Source organism: Cynara cardunculus (assembly GCF_001531365.2).
Source record: "Cynara cardunculus var. scolymus isolate 2C chromosome LG 17, CcrdV1, whole genome shotgun sequence".
NCBI lineage: Eukaryota > Viridiplantae > Streptophyta > Magnoliopsida > Asterales > Asteraceae > Cynara > Cynara cardunculus.
Window position 1 is genome coordinate 31,020,749 of NC_037544.1, and position 20,676 is coordinate 31,041,424.

A 20,676-nucleotide genomic window follows, 5' to 3' on the forward strand; every position below is an offset into this window, starting at 1 on the left:
GGTTATGGGCAAGCTTGACCGGTTATAGTGTTTTTCATCGGAACCGGGACCAGTTATAGAGGGACCGGTTATAGACGGTTTTTGTCCCGATTAGGACCGGCCGTAACCGGTTAAGGCCTGGTCCGGGACCGATTTTTGGCCATCTCTAATTCACATGATGTTGGAAAAAACGAACGGTAACATAAATTTGTAATTTGATTAACAAACTCACTACCAGAAACTATACTAGAAAGTTCTACCGATCCTGATGTAACTAAAAAACACAAGCATTTGTGGGTTCAATGCGAAAATTCGCTAGTTCGCTTGAGATTGGAAACTCGTGGTTTCATTTTAAGTTAAAGAGTGAAACGAGTAATAGGCAGATGATCTAGCTTTGAATTTGGGATCAATACAGGATTTTGATAGTAATCTAATGGTGCAGTAAGTCATATGAAGGCCGTAGTCTTGATCAATCCTTTAGATGCAAAAGTAAAAGTGACATACAATGGTACTAGACCAATATGGTAGAACCATAAACACCACACATCTGTTTAGTTTTTGTTTAAACCTGTTAACCTTTTTAAAATGAATCAAACTAAAAACCTTTATCAGACATATCATATATAACTTGTTTCAGATCAAAAATTAAGATTTGACTTTTCCGATCAAGATTGGTACTAAACTAGACTAGGTTCAGTCTTTACACTTTTATATTTCAAGCAACTAGAAGGGTACTCGCATAATGCAGCGAGATACATTTTGGATTTTATTGTTTCGTTTTTTTTGTCTCAGTCGATGTTATAATACGTTTGGTGTGATTATGGGAAAGCAATAATGTTTTTATTTTTGAATAAAATATAAATATGAAGATATATCATAAAAAATTGAAAACAAAAAATTGATATTGATAACAAACTAACTATTTAAATTTTCTCGTTTCTTTGTGTATTTCTTTATTATATTATTTCATTTTTTTATTTTTTTAGAGTTCAATAGTTACCCTAATTATATTTTAGATTTTTTATATTTGAAATAAAACGTTTATTCTCTATTTGGTTATGTTTATCTGTAGTTAGTTACACGAATTCAAGCATGAAGCTTTAATAAGTTATACTTACACACAATTTACTTGTAATGTTGAATTTTAAATAATATACATCAATAAAACAGTCCTTTATGCATAAAAATGGTTTTTAATTTTTTTGTATAAAATGCTTTATAATATAGTATAAATTAAAACTATTTGAAACTACATTGAATAGATTAAATATTTTGTAACGGATATTAAATTAATCCTTATCTTTTTAGATTTAAAAAAACATAATGGTTGGTGGGGTCGGCTTCCCCCGAGATACACATGTCACATATATGACACGTGACTTGCACCCTCCCCTTCCTTTTCTCCGATTTGATTCCCGTTTTCGCCTTGGTAAGTTCTTCTTCCCCCCCCCCCTTTTCACGTACTCCTCTCTAAAATCCCAAATTCACGACAAATTCCATGCATTTGTGTTTGAATCATGGGGCGTGCATGATTTCTTAACAAATTCGATTTCATTTCTATCGTAGGAATCAAACTTGATTATGTCTATACGATTCAAATTCAGAAGTTCCGTCAACTTCGACACCCTCGAAATCGATGGTGATAAGCCCTATATATCGGTGGGAGAACTTAGGAAGAAAATTATGTGCCAGAAAAAGCTAAACAACGTCTCCCAGAAAGACTTCGATCTCGTCTTCTCTGATGCAATCACTGGTCAAGGTAAAATCTTGTTTCTCTCTGTGTTTCTGTTTCCATTCTGCTGAACTGGAAGCTACTAGATATCTTTTTGTAGAAATTGTTTTCCTATAGTCTAATTGAGTTGATACGCTATGTATGTGTTTTATGCACCGTAATTGGATATGCTTTTTTGATTTTCTTTGTTTCTTGTTTTCCCATTTTGGGTTACTAGAGTATAATGACGACAGATTCGAGATACCTAGTTGTTCAAGCGTGATCGTAAAGAGGGTGCCCGTTGAACCAGCCCCTGCAGCTATGTAAGTTCTATTCAATTCTTCTAGTGATTTCTTTTGATGCACACAATGAACCGTACATTTAGATGAAACTGACATTGCTTGATGAGTTGTCATGGTTTTATTTCTGAAAGTAGTTGGTGCATCAGCAGGGAGTTATTGGTTTGACGTGCTGGTGTTAATCACTAAAGGAACCTTCTAGGATACGTTTGACTTTTCACAACAGTAGAACTTCGTAAAGCAGTGAGAAATCATAAGGCTAATCTCTTAGAATTTCTTCATATCAATGTCAGTGGCAATAGATTTGAATCTCCTAATGCTGACAAAAAAAAAAAAAAAACTCATAAAAAACTTGGCAGAGTAAACCAGCCGAATTCATAATTTATATGGGAGAACCACCATCTTTGTAGATGTATATAGATGAGATTTAAAGGTCTATAATATATAATCCTTTCAGTCATGTAGTTTGAGCAAATGTGGTTAAGAAGGTTAGTGAACCCTAATCAATGCGACATTGGCAAGTTTTTTGTGCGCACATGATGCAATGTGATCTGGCTTATTAGATAATTTTGATGCAACTAAGCATTGCAATTGATGTCTTTGTTTGTTTTGTTTCTAGTAGGTTTCAATATGCATATATGCTAAAATAAATTGTGGTTCATTTGGGTAATGCTTTCTTTAACTCGGAATTGGTACATATGTCATTTACCCATTTTCATGCAACTTATCTTTTAACTTTTTATTGCCCTCCAGATCTCTTACCACTCTCGTACATGTTGGTCGAACCATATACTTATATCTCATCCGTCCTAAACTCATAATGGTCATTACCAAACCAAACAAGCCTAGTATGTCCTAAAATGGTCATTCACTATGTAAATGTTACAAGTAGTAGTGTTAATGGATTGCTGAAATAGATTGCACGTGGAGTGAGCAAATGCTCGAACTAGGTGGCATGGACCGAAAGGCATTATGTTCATACACTAATGGGACTTGTGCATATATTATTGTATCTTTTCAACTTTGGAAGCTTGTACTGTAGGTTAGTTTGGATGTAAAATATGGTTCTTTTGGTGGGTTTTGATAACAAAACATTGAACCTGGAGATAAATATCTGTGGTACATTGAGAACAAGACATGCGAGTCTAAGATATCAGCGGGTTGGTAGAAAGCATTGTTACTGGAGTTGGTGGTACCCCCATGGAGCAAGGATCAATAAGTGCACGAAGGTGCTTGATGAATCCACTCAAAGTAGTGTATGTCTAATTCTGATGCGGATGAGGAACTGGTAACTTGATCAGGGCTTCTAATCATTATTAGTCACTTTCAATCATCATGAGTTGCTTCTTCAATATGGTCTTCTTCAGAGAAATTTTAAGGGTTCCAATGGGAGTTTGGCAGAATATATGTGTAGGAAGAGGGAAGAAACAAGAGAGACAGAGAGAGGGGAGGAAGGGGAGAGGGAAGGGGGGAGGGGAGATAAAGCTAACTACCGACCTTCACATTCATTTCTTTAATTTTGTGGTTTCATGAGTTGAACGTTCCATCTCTTTCCTACAACTTTTGACTGGTTTGGGTTTTAACTTGAACATAATTCTTAAATTAGCTCTAGTTGCATAACAAAGTTCTATCACTGACTTATATAGGTAATATTACATGTTTAAATAACAAGGTTACCTTTTTCCCACAGAAATGCAATATTTTCTTTCTAGTTCATGGGCACAAGAATTACAACATTTCCTTTTCTTGGGAAGTTTCCAAGTCAAATTACCTGTATGCTCCCGTAGCATTTATTTCAACTTATAGTGATTCCTTTTGGTTCAAAATATTTGCTAATGAATTTGGATTTGGCATGGCGTTTTTACTTTCTTTTCATTCAGGTACAGTAAACTACTATGAATTCATGTGTAAAGTCAAACATCTTAGTTCTTGCAGGACAGATGGGGTATAATTCATCATATAACTGATAGAAAATGATGTTTATTATCCTCAACCAATACACCACCATATAATGAACCGAAATTGCATGATCACAGATCCTACTTCCCCCCACACCTCAAAGTGCTAATTGGCATCCACCGAGTTGTATAACTGAATCTGCATTAGGAGTGCAACATACAGTGAATCTATGACATAGGCATGAGGTCATTCTGTTAGAAGAGGGAAAAATGGGGGATGGGGGCAGAATGGTGTGAGCGTATTTGAATTTAGGGGTATGGGATAAATAATGCAAGATTTTTTTAAATCTTAATTGTTTTGATGCTATTACCTGTGAAAAAAAGGCTGTTGCATTGCCAACTTAAGTCTTTTTACTGCTTTACGAGACCAAAAGTACAGATAAACTATATGTATCTATGCACACACATGCATATATGGATGCCTCATACCTATGATTTGAGGAAGTGTATCATGAAACCAAATTCCATACTGACAAAGCCGACAACCATGAAACGCATACGAACAACTAAATGAACATCTACTGATAGATTGAAGCTATAGCAACGAACTAGGTGAAATTAACTTTAGCACCTTTTACATATGTAATTGAAAATAGCGATTGATTGGATTTGATGATGTTAACTGACCTTGTATCTTTCTTGCATTTTCTTCTTTATCTGGAAACTAAGGAAGTCAAAGTGATGTTGTAAGGAGAAATAACGCCTTTTTTACGTAAATCAAATTGCTAAGGAATTATCTTAATATTTTTGTAGGGAACTAAAGTTCTGAAACCAGGCCTACTTCTGTAGTAGCCGTTTAGGGTTAGATATCCTTGTCCATCTAGAAATTGGTTTATGTGTTAAAACTTGTTTCTTTAGGTATCGTTTCGTATGCAGACGACAACACAAGGGGGCATGAATGGACTGGATTGGACAAGACGAATACCATATTAGGGTTATATCAAATGAGGGTAGATTGGCAACTTTTTAGTTCTGTCCCATTCTTGTCCCATCTTGTTCCACCTATTTTGGTGGGACAAAAAGCCCTTTTTTTCCCATCCAGTCCCTGTCCCATGCCAAACGTGGGATAATGGGTTTTGTTCTGTCCTGTCCAGTCCAGTCCCATGTACCAAACGCAAAGCTTCCTGAGCTTCTAATTGTAACATGTAAATATTATGATATAAGATAGTTCAACTTAGATGTGGCCACAGTTGGATGAAAAACTGTTTGTTCTCCCGAAATAAATGGCTTTCACTTGGCATGCTTACTAGGAAGTGAAAGTGAAAGACTGTAAAAAACTTTGACCTTCCATTCTTGCCTTTTGTCTACTAAACACAGAAACTGTTTTGAACTACATTTCCATAAGAATGTGTAATCTTATTATTGAGATTAAGAGAAGAGCAAAGAGAGGTAAATGCGTTCCCTTTGCACACGTTTCGAAATTGCGTTGTTATCTTCTTTTAAGCAACGGTAGAAAGGTATAAGCAGTTCTAATAGCTGTGAACTCTAGAAACTAGACACTTATTTGTGGGCATCCCAAAGAGAAAGTTGACCACATATTTTGGGCAGGAGTATATGAAGATTGCAAGTAAAATTTGATATATGAATCTATCCTGATACGATCGAAATCTCACACGGTTGAAATTGGAATTTGGAGTAATTGCACCCTGCCCCCTTATAGAAAGATGATGTAAAATACCATTAGCGTTTCTTCCAGCAGAGGACCATCTAATATTTGGAAATATATGTGAAAACTCACCATAATAATTATGATAAGCATGTTAAGAAAATAAGTTATGCATATAGTTTTTGTTCCAATATTGCCCCCGGTCTCTCTTGGCTAGTTTGCCTTTCTAATGTTCTGCCTTGATGAGTGGGAGAGGTAGCCGAATTAGGATATCAGGCTAGGTCCAGACTAATCCTAGCCTATTCTGCCGGGCACTTTCTTTCACAGCTAACCCTTAATTTGCACCTATCTATTCTAGATTTTCAGTAATAGATTGTCATTTTGTAGAAGAATATAATGGAAATGTTTGAGAATTTTCTTGGCAAATGATAAAAGCTCTTAAGAGGATGAGTAAGTTAAAAGCAACATTGCATGTAAAGCTCTTGAGAAGACCCTTATATCAAATAAGTGATGCGTCAAGGGTCACAAGGAGTGGTTTCGTACTGTCTTATACATAAACAAAAGGTTGCTTTCTTAAAAAAACAACATTATTCTTTCTGCAGCAGATTGGTAGAGTATGCATGGTAACATAGGGATCTATTATATATGCAATATGAAGAAGAAAGATGATAGGAAAAGATGCTCCAAACAGTTATCACAAAATTTAATAGTATCAAATTACTTTTACAATAAGAAATTACTGCCCTATATATGATGCAGCCAATAACTTTTTCAGCTAGCTAGTATTCTATAAAGTTAGAACTTCTAAGATAATTGGGTTACAATTTTCATATATTAAATTTTCTTAATATCTTTCTAATAGCTATTGAGAAATCATCTCCATAGACAATTAAGTTAAATATTCTAAATGCTTTCCATAATACTCATTAATAGCAAATAACTCATGCTCATAGACTCCTGTAGTCATTAGGTTTCTGTAGCCTCTTTGATAAGGCATGTCTTGCATTGTTCTCTCTTGCTGAAGAGTACTAATCTTCGATATATTAGGCTCACGACAAAGGATACCATTAGGAGAGAACATCAACTCATAGGGTGTTCTTTCTTGGAAGCTCTGGTGAGGGGGATAGAAACCATTACGGTCGCGGGGGCGAGGAGAAGGGGTGGGCCGAGGAGAAGGGGTTGGCCGAGGAGGATGTGGGATGAGCATATGAGGATAAACATGGAAGCCTTGAGCATTTATAAGGACATGACCTCTTATAGGAGTTCGTTGAAACGCAAGATCAAGGTAGCAGACTAGGGGATGCTACATGGAGGATGTAGCTAGGCTAAGTAGGAGGAACAAGGAAGGGCACTCGAGAGATAGTGGGTAGGGGGTAGGGGGTAGGGTCTGAAGCCAGGAGATATCCTAAGTTAGACTAGGAGATGTCTCATTGTCTTACATGGCTTATGTTTCTTCGGTGCAACTTAGTTTTCCCTTGCATGGTTTTCTTTTCTTAGTTTGTTCTAGCCTCACTCTTCTGGTTTTTCTCACTTGTCCTTTTTTATAATTGTTAAACCTTTTCGGGCTAGCTTTCTTTTTCTCACACACTTTTTTCCAGCTAGGGAAAACAATTTAGCATATTTAGTCATTTACGTTCAAACATAAAATTCGGTTTTCATTTTTAACAGTAATAACATTAATTTTCCATCATTGGTTTACATTAAAAATTTATATCCCGCTGCATTCCATGGGTACACAACTAGTTTTTATGAAGGAAAAAAGTATCGCCACCAAAAGCTCTAGATGAGATCATAAGATGGGAGGGTTGAATTGATTAAAGTAGGCGTTCGTAGTTTCCTTAGATTACATGCATGTTATTGAGAATATATATGCAATTGGTGCCCAATACATGAATCAATATGTATTGATTGCATATTGTAACAATCTTTTCTGATCCATCAGCAGTTATAATGGATGGATTTTTTGTGCATATAGTAATGACAACAAGGCAAAGTTGTCTAGACTCTATATTCATTTGCTTGCTTCCATATCTCATTTGGGCGCTCTGGGGTGTTTAGGATGTAAATAAATGTCATATTCGCTGTATGTTTCTTTGTGATTCTCTTGATTGTAGGAGATATAGAAGTTGATTAATCTGGATGCCTACATGCATGGCAGTGTGCGCTAGGATACATGTTAAATTGGGTAAGGAAGGCTTATGAGAACGAAAGGGACATCTAAATTGAACATTCAATTTTGTTCTGCTCACAGGAAAGGTTTTACTTTCTTATTCTTGACAACTCTTTGATCCTCCAGGAGTGCCACCACCTTTCCAAAAAAAGGAAAAAAAATACTATTGGATCCAAATGTGAACTGCTTATTCACTGACAACTTTGGCCTTTTGTTGGTGACACGGAGTTAATTTACTGATGAACTTACGTTTGTTATGCAATAGTGTTCTATTTAATTCAAACATAGCAATTTACTTTTACTTTCCTTTAACAAATAGGTTTTTGTTCTGTGCCAGTTGAGCTTTAAATCCCAGCTCTTTTTTCTCATATTTAATTCAATTTTGTACTGCTCTTTTTTCTCACATTCCATGTTTCCGTTACCATTATTTTATGCGCTCTATTTATTGGTGATTTTTCCATCTTTGTATTTCTATCTTGGATTTGCATTTGATACTCTCTTCTTTTTTCCAGGTTAAGATATCAAAGGCTTGAAGCGAGTGAGCTTTGTGATGACATTAAAAAAGGTGGGATAATATTTGATGCAAACTTGAGTTCTATTTGGTGGTTCTGATTGTGGAATACTTCATTGTCGATGTAGGTTTGGATCCGAATAAACCAGATAAGATAGTTCTAGAGGAGAAGCTAGAACCAGATTCTAACAAACAAATAAAGTTGGAAAAGTAAAAAAACTGTCCTACCTGCTTTCTTTATGTTTTTCATGATTATGATGTTTCATGCGATCTGGCTAACTTTCTTTTTGTTTCTTTTCATCATGACTGACCTCAAAGTGTGGCTAATTCAAATTCTATGGATCTGCTAAGTGCTGGTTTGCCACCAGAATTAAGATGCTCTCTTTGCAACACGTATTTCAAGGAGGCTGTGATGATACCATGCTGCCAACGTAGTTTTTGTGAAAAATGTAAGACCTTTGATCGTTTATGTTATATAGCAACTAGCAAGTCCGTCCGCCGTAATAGAAGCTCTCTTTCTCTCACACACTGGACATGCCAATAAATATGAACCAGATGAACCTTGTCATGGAAATTCAGATTACCATTAGATTCAAATTTCAAGTGTTGGACAACCTAGAGGCATGGGGTGAATAGGTTGTGACAGAAGTTCAAGTTTTCAACTTGATTATACAATTAATACAAAAATTTAATAGGGAAAGAGATGCAACACCCAACTTATAGTGGTTTGGGACCCTGTCACTGACATCTATTCCTTAAAAATCCTAAGAGTTTTGAGTCCACTAAAAGTCTTTTTGATTCTGGATACAAGTTCGCTGCAACAACCTTTTCTATTGTTGCTATAGACAATAAATAATTGAGCCAATGATCAATGTACAAAGTGCACACTGCAACAAATGATCACTTCTAATTTGTGAAATACAAACTTGAAGTAATCTTTAGAGAGTATCAAATGCTTTTAATGATTCTTGTTTGTTGTTGCCGGTGAATATTAACGTCAAAGATTTGATACCACTAAAAAACAAGGTAGGAATTTGAAAAAAATCATTGCAGAAAATGTCCATGCAAGCCTAAATAGAAATTTCATTAAATGCATGACCATTACCGTAGGAAGTATCCCTTACATTGGCCTGCGGACAACTGCAATGTGTCCCTGCAATGTCCACATTATGCGACAAAGGTCCTTTGACCTTTCAATAAATAATGAAGATTTGAAATTTTGATTAAAAATAGAATTTTAATTATTTCAAAATGTCAAAAATATTATTATTTGAATTCAATTCTCCTTAAATATTTTGATCACTTGAAAACACTTGGAAAACATAAAAAAAAGTAAAATCTTCTAAATGATCTTTGATGATCAAAAACCTTGAAGAATCTCTATTGGTTGGCATGTGTCTGAAGGCAAAATCCTAAGTTTCAAACAAATGATGTAACCCTAGCTTGATGGTTAATATACACTTATAAGTCTACAAGGCTACAACATTCTTCCTTAGCTTGTTACATATCTTAGAGGCTTCTTTGTCAGTCTCAAAACTTGAGGGTGTAAAGTGCAACTTTTGTTAGTTTTATAAGAACTTTTACACTTGCACCAACATTTAGTAATCAGCATGCATAATTTTTCATCCATTCTTCTTTGTTCAATTCTGGCAGGGAAGAGCCTGACTTCCTGTTTCTTTAGTGATGCTATTTATTCTTTCTTCTTGCTTGCTTCCTCAGTTCCTGTAATGGTATTCCGGAGTTTCCATTTGTGTTCAAGTCCCATTTGCACATAATGCTCTTTGTACTTGAGATGTGGTTTTGGGCATATGTGGCTGTGAATCAATTCGCTGAAGCTTGAAGGGTTGTAAGGTTTCATCATGCTTAGTTATAGAGACTTTAGATTACGATATCCTCTGAAAAATGCTACACTTGGTTGCTCTTCTGATCATTTATTTATTGATCCTCTCTTTTTGCTACAAAAAGTCTGTCACCTAGAGCTCCTGGTTTTTCATACAAGGGTAGTGATTAATGGTCCAAGGTTGCTGGTTTTTGCTTGGTGTTATTGGGATTTGTATGCCCTGTAGAATCCTTGGGTTCTCAAGTATGAAGACGAATTAGTTGTAGCTCAGGAATATTGCAAGTCTGCTACACATGTTTCCTATTTGCGGAGTTAGCTCCATGTGGGCTGGGGACATTCTCCGTTAACACAAGTGATAGCTGAATATTGGGTGTTACGGAGAGCTTCCAAAGACTAGGTGGTCGGTGGCTTCCATATTGTGGAAAACAAGCATGTTTGCACAGCTGTTTTCTCTACCCCTTTTTTCTTGTTCTGGTTATCTTGTTTACAGCATTTGTATCTTAAAACGACGGAGGGTCATGTGAGTCTGCTTCATAACCATATCTTAGTGTTTTAACTTGAAACTTCTGCATTTGTGTTGCTGTTTATTTCTTCTGCCACTTGTTGCAATTATCTCTGGAGGTGGTATCTGCTTTACTTTCTGCTGATGTGAAGAGGCTCTTAGTTGATTGTTGGTGCATTCATAGAGGTACTCCTTCAGTAGAGGCTGACATGAGCTCAATAAACATCAGTTTGTCTTGCTGATATGAGATCCACATTGTCTTGGTCTATCGTCCGAGGCCCTATCCCTTAAGAATCACTTTTTTTCAGCTGATAAGAACTGTTTGGGTGGCATTTGTGCAGAGGGTGCTATATAAGGACATAGGCCAAGAGGAAAGTTCCTTGACCCCTTAATGTAAATCCATTTTGTAAGGTTGAAAGTCAAGGTTTGAATTTTTTATATCAAAATATGGAGTTAGGTCTTGCTTTCTTTGGATTTATTAAAGTTTGCAGATGATTGCTGAATTCTGCTGTTCATAAGATTAGACAATGATTGACCTACAACGATTTGGGATTTTAGCTAACAGTAGCATGCAATTTAGTCACTAAGAATGCATAGAAACTTTGTTGTTGATAGATTTCCATAATTGGAAAGAGGGATATTTGGAGGGGGGGGGGGTTTCATGATTTATTTGCCCTCTTTGGGTACAGTGTTGCAAATGTCCATAGAAGGTAACTTGTTTTATCCATCACTCACTTTTTTTTTCTTTTGCTCTTTCCAATGACTCTGCTTAATTGGTTGTCTGGTTAATATTCAGACTACAGAGTGCACATTAATCTCACAAGGACATACTTCTAATTCTTTCCTATTTTGGCTCCTTGTTTACTGTTTGACTAGTTTTAGAGGTGCAATCGAGACCTTGAGTAATAACTGGAACTTCTATTGATGAAGGTAATTCTAGCCTACCTTTTAGGTGAGAGTATGAGAGCGCCTTCGGATTTAACCAAGGACAGCAGGTTTAAGGGTCATTGAGGCTGATCAGTGGTGATTGTGCAAGGCATAGCAGGAAGAGAGTATTGATTGCGAGATTATGGGTTGTTTGTCATGCTCATGCAACTACTTGGTTACTTGAAACATTTGCAGTTAGGTTTGATATATATACATGTTGGAAAGCTAATGGTACATTTATTGAAATTCATGAGGTTTGCAATTGACTAGTGTCTTAGTTCAGTTGTATGGAGCGGACTTTTGTCAATTATGTGCATGCATTTTAGGATATACACATGTATGTCACTTTTCAGTTTCAAAGTAAGTAAATTTATGTTCTCATGGGAATCATGATTAGTTCATGCCCATAAATTTACGTTCTCATGGAAATCATGATTTGTTCATGCCCATAAATTTATGTTCTTATGGAAATCATGATTTGTTCATGCCTTAAAAGGTGTACCTTGATTCCTCTTGTCACATTCAAGTACTTGGGATGTAACAATCAATTGAAGATTTATGATGTGTTTGTTCTTTAATAGAATGTATAAATGAATTTATTTGGATGGATAGTATCTCTAGCATCCATATCTGATATGTGTTTTCTGGATGAACAGGCATTCATGAAGCACTTGTAGTGCAGGGAAGCTGTCCTTGGTGTTCTTCTACCAAATCCAGAGTAAAGGACTTGCTACCAAACTTATGTCTTAGGCAAGCTATCAAACATTTTTTAGAATCTCAGCTTCTTGCTACTGCTCCAGAAAATGATTTGCAAAAATATGTCCCAGGTGCGAATTTTGATCATTAGCTGATGTTTTATACAAACAGAGATAGATAACATAATTCGCACTGATGCATGTTCAACAAAACTTAAATACAGATGGAGAATCCGGTATTCAGGGGAAAGATATTCCTTCTGCTCCCCCCATCAATAAAAGGAAAAAAGACTTGTTTACTTCTACATCAGCAATGAAGAAAGGATCAAATCAAGAGATGGCAGAATCTGCGGACGATTCTATGAACATGAAGAATTCTTTTTTGGAGGGTTCAGAAGACCGTAACTCAAATGCAATTGGTCATCTGAAGTCAACTTCTTTGCTTAAAGTAAAACATAGTGATAGAGATAGAGATAGACCTGAAGATTTGGCACTTGCTGCAAACTCTCGAGATATAAATCAGCCTCTAAATATGCCCCAAGCTCACATGCCTGTTCAAGGTATTTAACATATTCTGTGTGCTTACAATTTTAAAGCAATCAGTTGTTAACTGTTAATTAGTTTCCTTCACCTCTATTAATTCCTCTTGCTAATTAATTTGCTTCACTTCAATTCTGGGTTGATCCTGAAGGTACAACCCCAGCATCAACCTGCCTATGAATCTCATTATCTCTTGTGCTATCTGCATCATATCATTGATCTTATATCATGAGAGACATTATTTTCTTCCATTCTTTCTCTTTTCAGGTGGAGATCAAAGGTTCAGATTTGACAGTACAAACAGAAAGGTAATTCCATTCCTAGATGATGCTTGGTTTTTTATATACAAGTAATAATCATGTGCCTGCTTATTAATTATTTCTAGGCTTGAATTGATTACTGTTGGGTTCTTAGATTTATAATTCATTTGCCCAAGTTGCCATACTGTTCTTACATGGCTTGGGCTGCCTACGGCTTTGTTCAGGATGATAATTATAATTGAGAACGCATAAGGACTATGGATTTTCATTTGCCTATTAGGAAAAGAGGCAGAAAGAGCATTAGGATGGGTGCAAAATGAAAATTTGCAACACAATATCTGACTAGTTATATTAGCTCTTTACAAGTTTAGTATCAGAATTGGAATATGAAACCGCATGATACTGACGTGGCCTTCCTTTTAGTTAAAGAAAGTAATTGAACGAGGAAGCCACATGCACATATGATGCTTATTATTCTGTTGGTTTTTCTGTTGTAGGTTGCCTAGTCTATTTTGGATGCTTTTTTCACCAACTAATTGTCGTTGGCTAATGGATACATAGAAGTACTTGTTGGAACATCCTTGATGTGTAATAATTGATGTCACAGTGTTTATATGCCAATTCTTGATATAGGGCACATCATGTCAAAATTTTGAACACTTGGCACAAGAGATGCTAGGTTAATAAATCATTTGTGTATGTATATATCACAAAGTTTACTTGGCCAAGCAACATCACAACATGGAAATGGCATTAGAATTTTTTTTTTTTTGCATGCTATAGAGGCATGCATAACACTGCTTTTTCTTTATCTGATGCAACCTTTTACCATGTTGATATTAGGTGGACCGTACTTGTTACATGTGTGGTTCTCCAGATCATTTAATAAGAGACTGCCCTATTGCTCCAAACAGACATCCTATGTCTCATGCAGGTACATGTTGATTACTTGCATGAGTTTTAAGTTGTGTCAAGATGACAAGACGTATTGATGATCACATTATTTTAGGTGGATTTTCAGGAAATCCTATGTTTCAAGGAGGTATGCCATGCTATTCCACACCCTATTGGAGTGGTGCTGCCTTTCCCCCCATCAACCCTTACATGACTATGTATGGAAACCCAGGGTTGGTGCCTTTTGGTGGAAGTATGGTTCCTATTACACCTTATAGAGTTCCACATTACCTTCCATCTACATATAGCAGCTTACCTGTCCCTAGGTATGCTCGGTATCTTGTTGTCACTTTTCTTATTGTTCTTTCGTCCCTGTTATACTTCTTTTTTTATCTTATTCGAACTGCAAACAAACTTGCAGTGGAACTATGATGGGAAGTCTGGAAGCTCCTTTCGAAACTAGATCTGAACAACCTTTAACCCATTCAGAAATTTTGGAGCCTTGGCTTGGTGATAACAGAAGAAACTTTTCAGATGAAAGGAGGTATTCGGTTTTCCTCATACCAAGCAGAATGCCAGGATCAAGTGTACTAATGGATCTGTTAATTGATAAATCAATATGGTGGTTATATGGTTAATTACTTGTTGCCAAAAATAAAATGGTATGGTAGTTGTCCATTAGATGGGTTTGTTAGAAGACTACATGCATGCATGCAGGAAATGAAAAAAATAGACAAGTTGTGGTCATTACATAAGGCATAAGCCATCCCTTATGTCTTGAGTAGGTGAAGGCCTTACACTCATTTTGTGGACTGCAAACTGTAGCTTGATGTTGCCAAAAGTAGCCTTTTTCAGATTTTATTTATTCAATTTGTTTGGCGTTGATTGTTTAATAGACTTGGAAGTTCATTCTGTTCAAACTCGTTGTTTCATTCTTGACACTGAAGGATTTTGATTTGTTAACGTATAGGTACTGTTATTTGCTGCCCAACCTATGCTATGTGTTGCATGTGTGAGCTTTTGCATGGGCTTTCTATTTTCTTAGAAATAGAAAGTCGCTGATATCATTTCTTCTCCATCCTCCTTATTCTCTCTCTTTCTCTCTCTCTACATATACATATATATATATATATACATATATATATATATCACATGCAAGCCTTATATGTTTTCACTACAAAATTGCACCTTCTAATGATAATTCTTTTCATCATAAATCTTTGAATTGATTTGGCTTGTAGGTTGTAATATGAACTTCATTACTCCATGGAACTTGTGTATGATCTGCTTAGTTTCTGAAGTCCAGGGTTTGTTGACAGGCTTCTCTGTAGTGTGGCTTCTGATCATCATAAGACTTCCTTTTTCATATATTGCTGCCATTTATTGACCATATTAACTTCTTCATTCGATATTTTGGCTGGTTGATATACTTTCACAAGTTCTGACCTGCTCTTCCTTCTTTCTTGTCACCGCCTTGTTCTGACTTCTTGTCTCTAGTTCTTGATTTGCTCCAACTCTTACTTTTGCCAGAGAGCGTTCTTTTGATGAAGATGATGTCTGCTACAAACGCCGTCGTGTTGATGAACTACATAGATCAGTGGAGTATAAACCCCATAGAGAATGGGGGAAGACTCCAAGCAACTCTGAGGAAAGCCATGAATGGAAGATGCAAAGGGAACATCACTGTGACAAACATCTAAACCAAAAGGTTGAATCGATTAAAGAAAGACATGAAAAGCATTCTCATTCGCCAAATGCTGGAAAACACGCGAGGTCATATCATACAGATAGATCAATTCTGGGAGTTGCCAATGTGCAGAATAATAATGATAGATATGATGAAGCTAGGCATAAGAAGCATTATAGAAACTCGACAAGGCATCATGAGAGAAGGGAGCAGTCAGGCAGTGGTTCTACTTGGAGCCGCCATCATATCCAAGAAGAAAGGGGTGTTAAAAGGAAGGTTGAGTCAAGTGTGGATTTTAAACATAAACGTAACAGTTACCCATCTGGTGCAGAACACTCATCTTCTTCTGGAGATCAGAAAAAGCGGTGGAAAGACGTCAACCCTGGACCTATTTTCAGGGAACCTAGGGAGAGAACAAAGCCCCTTGCTGACAAGTTCTATGGGGACAGATGGAAGATGGTCAAAGTTTCAGATGAGGACTGCACGGAAGGCGATCATCACAAAGGAAAGAAAAGGAGGCACTAAAACGACAAGAATGCGTCCAAGGTAAACATGTAAACGAAGCTGGACCATGTCGACTTAGCCGATCTACCTGGTACATTTTCCATTGCAAGTAGGTTTTTGTATCAACCTGGTTTAAGTTCTTAAAGTAGTTTATAATCTTATATACAACTATCTAGGAAATGGAGTTGGCATCAAATACAACTTTCTAAACCATATATAGATCTGTTGGTATCTGACTTGTTTTGCTTTATTGATACAGATCTAAAAGAGTCATCAGTTCTTGGACTTTTAAGTCATGATTAGCTTTCTTTAGTTTTGCTAACTAATGTCTCTTCATATCTTAACCAAGAAGTGTGGATGAGCGAAAAAGTGTAGCCACGGAATCTGGATAGATTAACGTGGGGGTTGGTTGCTTATGCGGGCTGATCAAACATGCTGACAGAACTGTTGAAGTAACCCTCTTTGTGTCCTTAACACGAACTGTAGAAGAGCAAAAATATTGTCCAGAAGAGACTGGATATTTTACATAGGGTTTGGCTTCTTGACTGCTTGAACATTCTGACAGGGTCATTGAAGCTGACTGAGGTATGTTTTAACTTAAAGTTATAATGCTTGTTTTTTTTGCTATTTTTCCAGTTTAAGCTTAAGAAAGACTCTAGATCCTCAAAGCTAAAAGCTACAGCTAGGAAAGGTATCGTCTTGCCAAATCATAGTCGGTTGTAAGATCTTGTAGATGTTTTTTTAAGATTCTTGGCCTTTTTTCTTTCTAATTCTTCTTTTCCCCATGTCGGGTGGGAGGGGGAGACAAGGTAGGGTTGTTTCATTGTGAAATCGTGTTGGCAAATTAGATGATAACGTGATTGTATTTTCACACATTTGATGATTACTTACCCGAACAAAACAATAAGATTTAGCAATCACTTTGAAATTAGGGATTATATTATTGCTTTTAACTTGTGTGTTACAAAGAAATGATACAAGGATATATATAGACAGAAAACCTAGAAAAAAGAGAAACCCTAAGAGCCCATGGGCTTAATGGGCCTAAGTAAATATATATCGCATTTACATTCTAATACTCTCCCTCAAGCTGGAGCATAGATGTTAATCATGCCTAGCTTGTTACAAATAAAAGAGATTCGCGAACCAGGTAATGCTTTTGTAAAGACATTAGCAAGTTGTCTTCCTGTTCGAATAAAGGGAGTAGAGATGATTCCATCCTCTAGCTTTTCACGAGTGAAATGGCAGTCAACCTCAATGTGTTTTGTTCTTTCATGAAACACCGGATTGTTTGCAATGTGGATAGCCGCCTCATTATCACAATATAGGCTCATTGGTTTAGATTGAGCAAACCCAATTTCACCTAGCAGATTACGCAACCATATCAGCTCGCAAGTGGTTTGGGCCATAGCCCTGTATTCAGCTTCAACACTTGACCAGGAAATGACATTTTGTTTCTTTCTTTTCCATGAAACTAGATTCCCTCCAACCAACACACAATAGCTTGTCGTAGACTGCCTAGTAGTAGGATCCCCATTATAGTCGGCATCTATGAACCCTTCTCTGACATGATGACCGTGATTTTGATAAAGGATACCAAGACCAGGAGCACCCTACAGGTACTTCAGTATATACCTAATAGCATCCCAGTGTGGAGTTCTCAGAGATGACATAAACCGACTTACTACACTCACTGGAAACTTGATGTCAGGATATGTAATCGTCAGGTAGTTTAGCTTTCCCACAATTCTCCTATACTTTTTTGGATCCTCAAGTAGATCTCCATCGTCCGCTTTCAATTTCGTATGTGGATCATTGGGGCCTCACAAGGTTTTGTTTCAATCATTCCAAAGTCATTCAATATATCCAAACAATATTTCCGTTGAGACAAACATATCCCTTTCTGAGTACAAGATACTTCAATTCCCAAGAAGTATTTTAAAGGACCTAGGTCCTTTGTTCGAAACTGAGACGCAAGGAAATCTTTTAGCTTCTTGATCCCAGTCTCATCACTCCCAGTAAATACAATGTCATTAACGTATACCACTAGTAGAATACATCCGAAGATGACGAAGTAAAGAATTATATTAGGGATTATATTATTGCTTTTAACTTGTGTGTTACAAAGAAAGGATACAAGGATATATATATATATATATATATATATACAAAAAGCCTAGACAAAAGAGAAACCCTAAGGGCCCATGGGCTTAATGGGCCTAAGTAAATATATATCGTATTTACATTCTAACACACTTTTTTCCTTCAACAAATCAATGACACCCCTTCCACTTTTTTCAGTTATAGACAAACGAGAGATATATCCAATCACATTACTCCCTCAAACATATCGACTCATCTTTTCCATTAAATTGTCATCCATTGACTAAGAAAATACTAATTTGGCCTTCCAACTCATGTTTCTACTTATGGTATGGTGATGATCAACAATGAGAATATATTGAAAGAAATAGTATTTAATACATTGGACTTGTGAGGATGATGAGATAATTCATCTTACCGAAAGAAAAATCATTTATGTTCCTAGATCTGCTCACCAAAAGATAGAGTCAAAGAGCATAATCAGATTATTACACGTAGGATTGTGCCGGGACTTTTTTAAATTGGGTTTTCAAAATAGCGTACTTATAATTTTTGAAGTTACTTAGCAGTTATGTAACTTCTGCAATCCAATGCAGTAAAATAGTAATAATGTTTCTTTTATGATTGATAAATTGTTTTGTTTTGTGTATGTAATTGGAAAAAGTAAGAAACTAGAGTCAATTTTTTATCTATTTTGTGTTAATTTAACTAGTGTAGTTACATCATTATTGTGCCATATAGATAGTAGCATGAATCATTGAGCCACATGTACGTGTTCAAACTTTCCGAGACCCAACCACAGATGATCCCCTAGGTCCAAATGCAAGTAAACCACTAACAACAAATGCAGAATATTTCTGGTCTAGGAACAAGTAAATGGCTATCCAAGTGTAATAACTCAATCACAAAGGAATGTCCATGATATGTTTGAGGGAATGTAATGTGATTGATAAATCTGTTTGTTCAGGTAGTAATTGATCAAAGTGTGTAAGTATGATGACTCTCTATCTATTTTTATAGTTGTATTTGACATGAGTTCTGACCCATTACCTTCTTTGGATACAGATGGGAGCTGAGTTTATGGGCAGTGCTTAAGTTTTTGATCATAAAGAGTTACTAAACAAATGGGACTAGGTCTGCACATTGCCACATGATTCGTAGTTTAGGTTTAAGGCCCCAAAGTGTCACAAAAGGTCAGTGTTGTTACAATGGCTATTGAGAATGGACCACAAATCATAACACGAAAGGTCAATGTTAGTCACTGAGCAGACGGATATGTGCAATGCTACTAGGTTGGATACCTAACAGGTCATCTTCTTATCCATTTTATGGGAGGGCCTGGCTGGGGATGCTTTTGTACTTATGGATTTATTTGACTTGTTAGAAAATGAGGTAGATAATGTGGGCACAAACATTCTCTTAGCAGTTGTTTTTTTGAGTTATCTATATTCTCAGTCCAATGGAAGAAAGGTTTTCAGCTTTAGTTCTCTAGTTGTGTTCAAGTTAGCTATCCATGTGTCATTCATGCTACTAGGTTGGATACCTTTGTTGGAGGTAGGGCTTAGCCTCCATCTGTCTCGTGCTCATTTCATTGTTCAGGGATCCAGTATATAGAACATTAGTACATTTGACTTGGAATTAGGCCGTGCGATGTCCAAATTTTTTTCACCCCAAAAGTGCATAGGAATTTTTGTTCTATTTTCTTTTCATACAATGACCAATTTATCCCTGATAAGTTGTTAATACCTTTTGTATATTTTTCTTAATTTATTATATTATAATAAAACAAATATTTTTTATAACAAAATATATCTTTAGAAAGATCTCGTCAAGACGATTAAAGTTACACCAAAATATGAGAGTTTATTAATTTCCAATTTTATTTTGTGCTTTTTCTATATTATTTTATTATCATTAACATTTAATAAATTACATAAATTAACTAAAATATAGGAACATATAAAAATAATATTTTAAGGACAATAAAGTTAAAGTTTAAAGAGGATAAAATATAATAAATAAAATTTAAAGAATTGATAAAATGTAAAGAGGAAGACGTACTTGATGTTTTAGAAGAGAATCCGGTTTTATTTTGAGGGTATATTAGTAAAATTTAGGCTTGTTCCACCTTGATCCATGGTCCTGTTCCACTTTGTTCATGTATGTTCCACATAAAAGTCATGCCACACGTGGAACAATTATCCCTGTTTTGTTCTGTCCTGATCAATGTACCAAACGTACCCTAACTGAGCCACTACCCCCGTCAGCCCCCTGGGGTGTCCAGCCACCTCCACTACCTTCTTAGCGGCTGCCGCAACCCTCCATATTTCTGTATAAAAAACCCCAATATATCTCAGTAAGTTACAAAAAACACAGCATCTGAAGCCTCCCCAACCTTTCTGTTGCTTTGTCACTACCCTTCAACACCTCAAATAAGATGATAGTCCGGCTATCTTATGCTTTGACTAGCTGGGCACCAAAGATTTGTTA

The 20,676-nt window shown here is 36.2% G+C and overlaps 1 protein-coding gene across 4 annotated transcripts; it reads left to right on the forward strand.

The window, feature by feature from the left end:
* The first annotated feature begins 1,494 nt into the window (after positions 1–1,494).
* On the forward strand, positions 1,495–18,208 carry LOC112500330 (E3 ubiquitin ligase PARAQUAT TOLERANCE 3-like). Of its 4 annotated transcripts, none has more exons than XR_003067352.1 (13): positions 1,495–1,738; positions 1,929–2,013; positions 8,236–8,288; positions 8,363–8,444; positions 8,553–8,683; positions 12,160–12,330; positions 12,423–12,758; positions 13,006–13,046; positions 13,842–13,932; positions 14,008–14,218; positions 14,314–14,436; positions 15,423–16,192; positions 16,343–18,208. XR_003067352.1 is itself a non-coding variant. In XM_025103795.1 (13 exons), exons 1-13 carry the CDS (start codon positions 1,561–1,563, stop codon positions 16,102–16,104), a joined length of 2,100 nt encoding a protein of 699 aa, XP_024959563.1. In that variant the 5' UTR covers positions 1,495–1,560; the 3' UTR covers positions 16,105–18,208. The 4 variants fall into 4 exon arrangements, 3 of the variants coding, with proteins under 3 accessions (XP_024959563.1, XP_024959560.1, XP_024959562.1); XM_025103795.1 differs by having other exon boundaries at positions 14,008–14,040; positions 14,125–14,218; positions 15,423–18,208; XM_025103792.1 differs by having other exon boundaries at positions 15,423–18,208.
* The last annotated feature ends 2,468 nt before the right edge of the window (positions 18,209–20,676 follow it).